Source organism: Zalophus californianus, chromosome 6 (assembly GCF_009762305.2).
Source record: "Zalophus californianus isolate mZalCal1 chromosome 6, mZalCal1.pri.v2, whole genome shotgun sequence".
Classification (NCBI taxonomy): domain Eukaryota; kingdom Metazoa; phylum Chordata; class Mammalia; order Carnivora; family Otariidae; genus Zalophus; species Zalophus californianus.
The window spans coordinates 30,941,396-30,953,802 of NC_045600.1; the positions used below are offsets into that span (position 1 = coordinate 30,941,396).

The 12,407-nt window shown below is 52.6% G+C and overlaps 1 protein-coding gene across 3 annotated transcripts in view; it reads right to left on the minus strand.

Annotated features, from left to right (window-relative positions):
* The window catches only part of SMOC1 (SPARC related modular calcium binding 1), a 152,650-nt gene that overhangs the window by 11,544 nt on the left and 128,699 nt on the right, over positions 1 to 12,407 (minus strand). For all 3 annotated transcript variants that reach the window (XM_027570983.2, XM_027570981.2, XM_027570982.2), the window contains exons 8-10: positions 8,228 to 8,420; positions 7,553 to 7,635; positions 5,692 to 5,797 (exon numbers count right to left, since the gene is read on the minus strand). In XM_027570983.2, the coding sequence (XP_027426784.1) occupies positions 5,692 to 5,797; positions 7,553 to 7,635; positions 8,228 to 8,420 (382 nt within the window). The remainder of the gene's footprint in view (positions 1 to 5,691; positions 5,798 to 7,552; positions 7,636 to 8,227; positions 8,421 to 12,407) is intronic.

Consider the following 12,407-nt stretch of genomic DNA (forward strand, 5'->3'; position numbering starts at 1 on the left):
CCAAACCTCCAACCTTTCTCTCACATATGTACACACAAGCCCTGCTGGAGATCAGGACTGTTGGAATTGAAATCTGCTCACCAGGTAAGGGCTGGGGACCCTACATCAGAGGGCGAGAGGTGGTTCCTTATATCACTTCATATCGCTGATCCGTGCCATGGGCCTCCCTACAGGCAAGGTTCCACTCTACTAAAAGGGCTCACTGGGTGTGTAGAGTTATCCAAGCGTCCTTGGATATGGTATGGAAAGTCACACCCAAAGGATACCAAATTCCAGATTTTGGAAAAACAAATCCAAAGACTGGTGTCAGCTCCATCTCTGGGCTGTTTGGTTGCCACTCCTGTTGACTCCTGCCTCCAGGGATGAGGGAACCCACTCGAGCTAGGTCCCTCCCTGGACTGGCCCCGCTGAGTTGTCTCTGGAATGGAGAGGTGACAGGTGCTGTCCTTCTCCTTCGACACTTTCAGTTTTGCTTCTGCAGCCTCCCCCTGCCAGGCCTTGGCTGCAACACACAGCTGGAGAGCCGGCCCCATGCGCCACAAGAAAACTTGCTTTGGCCAAGCTCTTGGGCCTTGTTCTGCTGTCCCAAGCAGTTTTAAAGAAGGTGAGGCGGGACAGCCTGGGAGCGCTAGCCAAGCCAAGCAGACCAACTGAGCCCCATCTGGAGAGGGGTCTGGGCCCTGCCAACTGGGCGGGCGGGCGGGGCTGGGAAATGCCGAGTCAGCCACATTCCAGCCTCTTCCTTGAAAGGCCATCGACAAGTAGCCTCGCCGGGCAGGAAGGAGGGAGCCACAGTACAGACGGTCTCTCCTTGGGGGACCACATGAGGGGCCAGAAGGCTCACACAGCCCACCCCACCTCCCCTCAAAGTTGACTCTCTCTAGGGTGAGATGGAGAAAGGAGAGGGTTTCCCTGCTCGAGAAGATTCTGCCAGCTGAGATCTCAGAACTCTTCCTCTGGGTCTGATAAATGCTAATGGGCGCCATAGGAGGGCTGATCCAAGAGGGAGCTTTCCTCCCGGAAACCTGGCGGGAAGGACCATGAGGTTAATTCCATCATCCCCCAAACCTTCATTGAGAACTGCCATCCTCCCATGCACTAAGCACAGATGGTTCCGTGGACACCCCATTCTACTTTGCCTATTCTTAGATTTGGGCAATACCGCTCCCCTCCCAACCCCAAAATCAGTCTGGGAGGCCAAAAAGGAAGCAGATGTCTCCCCTCCCTGCCATGTCCTATAACTAATAAGTCATCTTCAAGTTGGATTAATTTCACCGATAAAGCTTCAGCAAACCACCCCTTCCCCCATAGCTGTAGTGCGGCCTCTCCTTACCTGTCCCTCTGATGACGGCTGTAACCTTCCCACCCCATCTTGCTCCCTTCCCATCCAGCTTCCCTAGAGCCATCAGGATGATTCTTCAAAAATGCTCACCTAATCACGGGTGTCGTGCTGCCCTTGGCATGAATCACAAGGCCGGGCGTGATCTGGTCTCTGCCCAAATCTACAGCCTCACCTTCTGCCTGCCTCCCAGATTTAAGAAGCCATACTTCTCACGTCTCCTTGCACAGGCCCTACATCATGGCCCCTAGGGCCCCTCTGACTCAGTCCATCTAGATTGGGGCATTTCCCCTTCATACATGAAGATGTGGCTCAAATGTCATCTCTGTGAAGACTTCTCTCACATGCCCTCCGGCCCCCAAGTCCCTGAGGCACTTTCAGGGCTTCTATTACTACCCTGAGTTCATAGCGCAATCATGGATTATATACCTCTTCTCTCGACCACACCGAAGCTCCTCCAGGCCAGGGACTATGCCTTTGTCCCCGTTTGCCCCCAGAACCCCACACAGCGCTTATAACAGGGAAGAGCGGGGATGTAAGAGTTCATGCAAAGTCCAAATCTCCAGGCCTGACAGGTGGTAGGTTGGGGAGAAGACACGACTTCTTTGTCCCCTCTTCCCACTGGCCCCAGCGGATGTCCAGCCTTAATTACCAGACCCTGAGAGGAGGGAGGAAGGATCAGATGGGTCTTCCTTGACTTCAGCCTTCTGTGCCCACAGGCCCAATGCTGCCTGAATTCAGGGCCAAGGCTAAAGCCCAGGCAGCCTGGATTCCCAAATTTTCTTCCACAGCCCTACTCCAGATGTGCTGCCCAACCTTCCTCTGCCCCGTGCCTTAGCGCTTACATCACAGAAGAGGGCCTGGCCAGGGTCCATCCACACGGTGCCCCAAGTCTCTCGGGCCCATGCAGGGTGCTGTCGGGCCCTGGTGACAGAGAAGCACCATGGTGAATTTGATGGCTAGGGTTGGCCTCATAGTGAGTCTTGCAGTAGGTGGTGAACCCTCTGATGTGTAGGATAAAGATGCCTCTCCGTATCACCCAGGGACCCATCCGTCTATCCACCCATCCTTCTAGCTGCTTAGTCATTCAACAGATATTTATTGGGCATCTACTATGTGCCAAGGACTATTCTGAGTTCTGGGAATACAGCAGGGAAGAAGGCAGACAATGTTCCTTCTCTACAGAACTTAAATTTTCACTCAGGAGGGGTGAGACAGGCAATAAATAAACAAACCAGCAAAACATCAGCTGGTGTAATGCTTGGCTCAGAAATTAAAAAGCAGTGTGGTGATAGAAGGTGACTGGTAACCCCTTTAGACTGGTTGGTTGCTAAGAAAGTGACATTTAAATGGACAATCGGGGCAGGCCACAGGAAGATGGGGCCTGATATTCCAGACTGAAGCAGAAGCTGCCATGGAGACCCGGGGGGCAGGCAGGAACCCGGAGGGTTCAGGTTCAAGGCCTGTTTGAGGATCGGAGAAGGACCAGCACCTGGAGCACAATGAGGGAGGGAGGACATAGCCGGCGAGACCCTCCTGCAGGCCAGTTCAGTTTGGAGCTAGAACTTACCCTAAACATAATGAGAGACTTTGGAGGGCTTGAAACCCAGGAAAACTGGTAAGCCTGGCAGCGGCCTCCCCCACAAGGGCTTTTCTCTCCCTCTTCCTGCCCCCCACCCCTCTTCCTGGATTTCTAAACTATTTCTTGGTTCCTCTTGCCTGTCTTTTGATTTTGAGTGCAGCCTCTAAGTAACACAATTACCAGTGCGGTTCAAACTTTTCGTTCCCATCAAAACCAAACACAGGTTTGGCATAATAGGAGCTTAAAATGAAAAGCATGTTTAGGAAAGAATATTTTTTTTTTAATCTTCTCTCAAGCCTGTATCTGTATTACACCTAAAAGAGAGGGTTTTTAAAAAAGAAAAGAGGGGGACGCCTGGGTGGCTCAGTCAGTTAAGCATCTGCGTTCAGCTCAGGTCACAATCCCAGGGTCCTGACAGGTGGTAGGGACCTGCTTCTCCCTCTCCCTCTGCCTGCCGCTCTGCTTACTTGTGCTCTCTCTCTATATGTCAAATAAATAAAATCATAATAAAAAAGGAAAAAAGAAAATCTCTTCCCTAAGGACACATTGGTATTAAAAACTGGTATTAAAAACATACACTTCTTAGTTTTTATTTTCTGTAAAGATCCCTTCGGCCTGTGATTTGAGGGCAAGGCATCAAGTCCTGATGTCCCCTGGCTGGGGACCCCCGCCTGTGCCCTCTGCCCCTGCAGGCCCCTCATCCACTAGCCCAGGACCCAGTCGGGTCTGGTACTTCCCTGGCACCCTCAGTCCACCTGGGACCCCGGCCAGACCATGCTCAAGGGCTGAGCTTCCAAGGAAGCAAGTGGGACGCATTTGAAATCTTGTCTCCTCAAAAGTGCTCCAAAAGCACCAGGCAGGCTCCCCGAGTGGCTGGTCAGAGCCAGCAGCCCTGGGGGCTCTGGGTGGGAAGCAGCCAGACCTGGAATTTTGAAGCCCATGCCCCCCGTCCTGGGTACTTTTTCCACTCTCTTCTAATAAACATAAATATCTCATCCTCAATTTTTCATGAAACAACCGGTATTCCAAGCATAAGTAACAAAGACATGGAATACTGAATAAGTGCTCACAATCTCCCCTGCCCCCTGTCCTGGGAGGTATGGGTACGGTCCTCTCTACGTAGATGCCCAGTGGCTGAGCACTGTCGGAGCACCCTCGGCTGCCTCCAAGCCGCTCCCATCTGCCAACCTGTCAGCCCCTGTCTCCATCTTCTCAGACGCGGTGCTGTGCTCCTCCTGGGGAGGCCTGATCCCATCCATGGGGTGTGCAAGACCAGCAACCAGCCCGAGAGCTCCCAGGCCCGTGGGGCTGCTGAGTTAGTGCACCGGACCGGCAGCTTCCGAAATGGCACCCAGGAGGAGGCAAGCTCTGCACTCCCTTGGATGGGACCTCACCTTGGGTTTTCCGGACAGCCAGCCTCCCCTGCCTCAGGATGCAGCACCACTGACAGCCCTGCCATCCCTGTGCTGGATACACACCCTGCGGCTCTGTGGCTCGCCAGCCTGGGCCCCTTACAGGCCTGGGAGCCCAGACCTGTCACCGTGCTGGCACTCCTTGCCTTGCTGATGACATCTGCCTCTGAGCAGATGGGAGGGACGAGCCCCCCCCCCCCCCCCCCCTTGGTGAGCCTCTGAGCTCAGAGGCAGGCTGCCCACCCCTGCAGAGCCTGGCTACTTCCTCCACTGCTGTAGGAGCCTGAACTGCCTCCACACACACCTCCCCCCGCTCCCCCCCGGCTGCTGTGCCTCCCCTCTGGCTTCCTGGTTCCCGACTGTCCCTTCTGTCTCATCTGTTGCTACTCTCCTCTCCGCCTCACTCCATCCTCCCCGGCCCAGCCATCCTGGACTATGAATGTGCACTTTCTTGGAGCCACAGTATTCTTTCCTTTTTCCTGGGATGGCTCTCCTTCTTTCACTGGCTAAGTCCTACCTGTCCTTCAAAATTCAGCCCAGCTATCACCTCCTCCAGGAAGCTTTTCTGACTCCTCCAGATTGAGTTGGCAAACCCTTCTCTGTTCTTTCACCTCATTTCTAGCACTTAGCACACAATTTGCTAGTATCTGTCTACAGCCTAAGGTGCCCACTAAGCTGCACACTTTGAAGACATGACTATGCCTTACATTCCTGCATTCCCAGGCCTTAGACCAGTGCTTGGTGTGCTGCGTATGTTCACCAGGTGCTGAAGGGATAGATGGGTGGATGGATGGATGCATGGATGCATGTGTGCTCCAACCACCGACCTAATGGACTAACTGATTAGCGAGTGTTGGGATGCTGGTCACAGGGTGTGTGTGCATTTCAGCCTCATGTCAGGACTGCCTCAGCCCACATATCAGTTCCTGAACTAAACTGGATTTGGATATGGCAATGTCCAATCCCACTGCTGGAGCCCTTGGGATTTTCAGGAAGCCAAAAAGGCACAGGATTCCTGCCTTCTCAGAAGAGAAGAAAATCACCAAGCGCTGTGTCTTCCCCCTCTGCCCATTACAGACCCCTCGTCCTTCCTGTGACTCTCACCCCAGTGCATCTACTCCGGATACTAAGGTGCTAGAAGTCTCTAGACACCCTGAATTTGCCTGTAACCAGGTAACTAAAAGGTAGAGACAAGCAATTCCCAAAGAACAGGGAGGGGAGAGGGTGAGATTTTTGGCAGAAGGTGGGACCAGCCCTTGCCCTGCCTAACCCCTCCCTGCTCTCCTGGCCTCCTGAAGCTTCTGAAAAGTCAGGGACCCCCATCCCCCACGGGGTCTGAATCCTGCTCACATTCTCACCTCCCACCTCCAGTAGGCGCTGCTGAGTTAATGGCCTGCACCATGTCAGTGGTGAGGGCGTCCAGTAGGCTGGTGATAAATTCCATCTTCTTCCCTTCTGGACAGCCTGAAAGGTAAAGTGAGATTTAAAGGCAGCTGTCAGGTAAGTAATCGAGTAAACAGCTTCTTCAATGGCCACCATTTCCCAAACTTCTCCAAGTTCTTCTTGTCCAGCCAAATCCACTCTGGGAACTGTTTATTGCTCAGAGTCTCATAAACCTCCGCAATTTCTCTACCCATGACCCACAAGGGACCATCAGAACAAACAGAAAATCATGCTTTCGCTTCTCTTCCATTCCACAAATTTTTGCTGAGTGTCAACTGAGCCACTGTGTCAAATGTTAGGGATTCGGTACACAGGGTCCCTATCCGCCCAAGTTCATGGTCTCCCGGGAACGCAAGCTCATTCTGGGAGAGTCTGGGTGGTCAGGTGGTCCCTGGTGGGTCCCAGGTGGTCACGCTAGAGCGTGAGAAACACTGCTCTCCCGGGAAGGAGCAGGTGCTGAGGGGGCACAAGGGATGGAGCCAACCCCTAGTGGTCAAAGTTGACTCAAGTCACCCTACCAGTTTATTTCTCCAAGAACCGTCTCCCTTCTTCACTTCTGTCTCATCCAGCTTGGGTTATGCTGATAAAACCTCCCTTCCTCTGTTTCTCGCTTGCTCCATTGCACTGTTCCAGGAAAATCCCAAGTCTCTCCCCCACGCATTAGTTCTGCTGGTGTGAGCAACCATGGAGGTGGGCGTCCCTGTAAATTCGTGACTGCCAGCCCCAACCGTTCCCACAACCCTCCTCTCTGTGACAACAACTCACTCTCTTCCCTCCACAAACCCACCAGGTCCCTGATGAAGCACCACCTTCTCAGAGAAGCCCCGGGACCCTGAAGCAGGTCTCGTGCACTCTCATGCACCTCTCCCTGCACTCCTACTCTTTCCCTTCAGAGCACCTGTCACGGCTACGTAGACTGGCTTGTATTCATTTATTTATTCGTATATTCTCTGTTTCCTCCGCTGTGGGAGCCCTGTGTAATTCCGAGCACCAGATCGTACCCAGCGCCTGGCACATCGCACAATCTCAGTTCACAGTCGTTGGGGGGATGACCAGAAGGAGGTACCCTGGCATCTATGACTCCCATCTTGGGACAGGGTGGTTTTTACAACCGGACTTTCAGGAGCCTCTGCTTTCAGCTCCCAGGGCGGAGTCCTGATGGGGAGTGGGGAGGTGGCCCAGCTCCCCTCAGCACTGATCCCAGTCTGTGCTTGCTAAAGACCACCGTGTTCCAAGCCACCAATATTTAGTGACCTATTGTCACTCCCTGGCAGAGCAGACTCTAGATAAGAGAAACCCATCACAGCAGCCAGTTGGAGGTCCTGGGCCCCCTGCCTGCACGTCTCGTGTCACATTCCAGTGGGAGTCCGGTGCCACCGGGATGATCGTGCAAGCACCGTACAAGGCTGGCCACGGACGCTGCCCACGCCCCTCAGGACAGCCCCTCCCTGAAAGCTCTCCTCTCAGCTCCCAGAACACTGGCCCAGTCACCCCAGATGGACAAAGAATTGCAGGGCTGCAAGGACAGGGTCTTAGCCTAATGACCCATTTTGAAGATAAAAGCTAAGAGCAAGGAGGAGAAACAATGTGCTCAAGGGCACAGGAGTCATTAGGGACAAACCCCGGCCTAGATGCAGATCCCAGGACACTCCCCCCCCCCCATCCTACAGAAGGGGAAGCAGAGTCAGAGCAGAGGAGGGAGCGGCTTCCGCACGATGGGAGGTGGAAGCACAGAAAGAGGTGAGAGCACCAGCAAGGGGCAGCCTTGTCTCCCACCTGGCAGCTCCCTGTCCTTGAAGGGATCGTCCACCTCCGCACTCTTGGCCCTGGCATCGCTCTCACAACTGGGCATCACGTAGCTGGGAAGAGAGACGCGGGGGGGGGGGTGGCGGGAAGGGTGAGGAGGGGCCGGGAACTGAGCCCACTGGAGCCATGCCCAGCAGCAACCATCCTGCTGCCACTAAGCCTAGAACTCCCAGGGCTGGCAGCAAAATATCTCCTGCGCTGTCCAGCACCTGCCAGGCTATCCCAGTAGCAATGTGCCCACTGAGACATGTTCGGGCATGTCACTGTCATCACTCAAGCTGAGCGATGTCACCTTGTTTCTGCACGCAGGATCTTTGGGATCCACAGAACTGAGGGACTCAGGCAGGGCCTTAACGTCCTAACCAGTGAACTGAGGTTCTGAGGGGCTACCTACTTTTCCAAGGTCACCCAGCTAGGAGGGGATAGAATTGTGACCAGAACCTAGGACCCAGGTCTTTCTACCAGAACCTTATCTGTCCGTGAGCAGAAATGTTCTCCTAGTGCCATGATTCCCACTGGGCCAGGCAAGCAGGGAAATGTGAGGCTAGCCTAACAGGAAACTGCTCCTCCTCCCCCAGGTCCATCGCAGGGACTGGACAGGCTCCGAGGGTGGGGGATGGGGAGCAGGGGGTGTGGAGGGCTTACCGCGTGGAGGTTCCGGGCAGCGGGCGCCCCGTGTCCACCAGCACACACCAGCAGTAGCCAGTGGACTGGTGGCACTGCACAGGCTTGTAGAGCCCCCCGGGGGCGCACTCGGGGATGACAATGCCCTCCCGGGGATTCTGCCGGGCCTCTTCCAGGGCGCTCTGCCTCTCCTGGTCACACGAATGGACTTTCTCTGCAAGAGAAGAGAGAGCCTGTGGTGACTGTCCCTCTCTCGTGGCTTATCATTGCTGCTTTCTGAGCAAGGATCCGGCCTGGCCCCGAGCAATGGATGGCTGGGGAGTCACCAGGCAGAGCTGTGGTTCCCACACCGGCCCACGGTGGGGGTGGGGTGGGGAGTGGAGGCCCAGAACCTCCCTGTAGCCTCGCCACTGCCAGGGGTCATTAGCACTCACACGCAGTACGTTCTACGGGCCACAAGCCCTCCGGGGGCTGCAGGACCACTCCTTATCTGAACGGCACTTTCCCCGGGGGCTTGGAATTTCCAGGCTGTTTGCAGAGTGGTTCCTGCTGATGCACAGTCTCCTGGCTCTGGGAGAGGCGGAGGTGCAGGAACCTGATCCCTGAGAGCTGACAAGCTGACTGCGGGCATGCCCGTGTGTGCGGACACTCTCCCGAGCCCAGCAGGACAGAGCCACGGCCACCAGCCCCGGGGGATCGAGGCTCAGCGCCTAGGAGGAAAAGAATCTGGGCCCAACCCCACTCCGTCCCAGGCTCCAACAGAGCTGAGCAAAGTAGGCTTGACAGGCCCGAGCCCAGGACACAACGCTGCTCTATCCGGTGGGAGAGAGAGACGCCCACAGGAAGTGTCTGCGCTCAACAGCCGTGGGCAGCCCGTGAACACGTCTGAACGGCCGAACCTGGTTTCCGCGAGCTGGGTCCAGGCCTGGCCAGCTCGGGGGCCTCAGCCCCACACGGCCCCTGCCCCGAAAATTCCACCCAATGGTCTACCTGCCTCACTTCCCTTTCCTGTTGGGCGGCTGTTGTGTTTTCGTTTGTCTTTTCATTATTAAAAATAAATAGTATTGCGGTTTCTTTTCTTGGTATAAAGAAAATTGTGAAAAACCCAGAATCCCACCGAAGTTAAACACTACCTTCCCTAGACCTTTGCTCTTGCACCTACAACATGAGAATACCTATGCACACACCTACTTGTTTGTTTTTTTTACAATAAAAGGGGTCACATCATAAACCTGTACTATTACTCTGTTTTGTCTATTTCTTTATTATATCTTTATTTCTTTCACGAATATGACACCACAACTTCCCTCTTGAAGATGACAGGAATAGTCTTGGGCATCCCATGAAATGTTAACAGTGTGTTATAAAAATACATTCTTCGAGCCAGGAGGTCGGTATCAGCAACTTGGAGACTCATGCTACTCACTGAATAGCACCAACGGTCAAAATAACAGCAACTCAACTCTAAAGGAGCCAAACCTCTGAAATAACAGCTCCGTCAATGACTCACAAATGAGCTGTACAGAGGTTTCAACAAAGCAGGGGTACACAGCGCCGCGAAGCAGCCCAACACTGTCTTGGGGAAAAGTCACACAATGGGGAAAAGATTCTTTGTCTCACTCCCAGGAAAAATGTTGAAAAGCAATAGGCCAGTGATTCTCCTTACAGGGGAGGGGACTGTCTCCTTAGGGACATAAAAATATCTCAGGGTCAGGGAGCGGGTGTGCCGCACACATTCACTATTAAAATATAACTTTGAATTTAGAAAATGATAAAATACTACTGTTTTTATAATGAAGCACAGAAAAACTAAACAGAACCTCCTTGGCTAGACCAACAGGAGTTTCCAACAGCTGACAGACTAGAGACTAGGGATTCTGAACCTGATGAGAACTACCACCAGAAGAACCTCTGGAGGCAGCTTGAGTAAGAGACAGAAACTGATTGGTTTATCAGAGACATAAAGCTGGCTTGAAGGCCCAGAATTTTGACTTGGGCCCCTGGCTGGGATGGAGCCACGGCCCCTTCCAGGGACGATGCAAGGGTTTTTCAATAGCTCCCCTAATCCCAATTTGGTTACCTTATTTCCCGACCTCATATTTCATGCCCAGAGAAAGGTGACAGAGGATCAAAACCAAAGGAAAACAGCTTTTCACTGGCACCACGTTCGTGCAACAACCTCTGACAGAGGCTTTAAATTAAGATCCTCCCGGCCAACGTTCTACAGCCATCAATTCAGCCTGAAAGTGAGAGGCAGACAGAGTGAGGGGAAGCTTACCCAGGGGCAGGGAAAACGATAACCTGACTTCACATGGTTGGGATCCTGAAACTGCAGAAATGTGGAGAGGAGCCATCTAAGAGGAGGTGGCAACCCGTGGTTTGGGGGCTGTTGACAGACTTCTGGAAGTCCTTGAAGGCTGCTCTGACCTGGGTGCAACCAGCTCCCACAGAGGTCGCATGGAGTTCGATGGAGAATAAGAACCACACAAGTGATAAAGCTCGCTAATTTGGAAAAATGGGGGCTGGGGTGGAACTAGAGAGAAGGCTAAGTATAGGGGTTATGCCTTGTTGGCATATACGCTTATTACTTTAGGACAGACCCTGAAAATTCCAGATGCCCCTCTAAGAAAGAGACAGGAGAAGTTTATAATAATATCACTAACCATTTGTGAAGAGTACCCAGAGAATTTATCTTCCAAAAGAGAGAAGATCTCCCTTAAAACCATCTTTATACTAATAATAGAGCAAATACTCATTGAGTAGTATATGCCAGGTGATAGACAAAGGGTTTTGCTTGCTTAATCTATTTGTCCATCCGAGGGGGGCACTACGAGTATGCCCATTTTGTAGACAAAGAAGCTGAGCTTTGGAGGAATTCATGAATTTTCCTATTCAGCCAGAGAGAAGAGAGCTGGGACCCCAGTGAAGGTCTTCTGACAGTTGAGCCCGTCTTGCTAAATTTTAGACACAGGTTACTGCCTCTAATCATTTGCTCTGGGAGAAAAATACATTTACTTTTAGCGTGAAGTTCTTCCAGCTCAGTCATTCTGCAGATTCCCCAAATCTCACGCATTTGAAAGCAAGTGTGTAAACTCACGTACTTGCCCATTAACACAGCACAGCTTTTTCTGAACCAACGATTTTTCTCAGCCTAAACAGACTACACATCTTGTACCCGAGTATTTTTGCCTCTTTGCTTTGGAACTGAAAACTTAAAGCCACATTTGTCATTCACCTGCCATTAGAGAACACAAAATGAATACGAATAGCTTACATCTATTTCAGTGTTTACCGTGGGCCAAGCTTGGTACCAGGCACTTGACTTGTATTAACTCGATTCAAGCTCATTACAAGCCTCAAGATAGGTGCTATTATTACCCTCACTGAGCAGAGAAGGACCCAGGAACACAGGCTGGCTGCAGGGTTTCCTCAAGGTCATACCACTAGGGAGGAGCAGAGCGGGGGTTCCAGCCCTGGGGAGTCTGCTCCTGGGCTATGCTCCCGAACCCTCTTCAATACCATCTCTCACTGCCAGATGCTAGTCTGATTTTTATTCGAATCCCAATTCTTCTTTTCCTTGGTGTGGCAAATAGTTAGAAAACGGCTCCAGTGAATTGCACCTGCCTGTATCCACGCCCTTGTGCAGACCCCTCCACCTGGACGCTGACTGGCTTTGACCAATGCAAAGGGCAGACTGGGGTTCCAGTGGGTCACTTCCAGGCCTAGGCCTGTAGGGGTCCTGAAGCCTCACCTTTCACCTTCTTAGAAGCTGCCCTGAGAGCAGCACAGAAGAAGCCAGGCCAGCACACTGGAAGATGAAAGGCACACAGAAGAAAACAGGAGACCCTCAATCTGCAGCCAGCACCAACTGCCAGAGGTGTGACTTTGGCCATCTTGGCCACTCCTGCCCCATGGACCCTCCAGCTGGATGAGCCAGGAGTGAGTTCAGACAGAGCCAGTCAAGGAAACACCCAGCCAATCCACAGAAACATGAGAAAGGCTAAATTATTTTTGTTGTCAGCCATTAATTTTGGGGTGGTTTGTTACCTAGCAATAGAATGTGAAACACCTCGACTTGCTCAACTCCATATTTATCAATTTGCCTCTTATATAAGGACTTTTGTAGCCCTCTCACACCCTTCAGTCAATCAGTGGCTCAATAATCAATCAATCAATCAATTATTCCTTCAGAGCTTCTCCA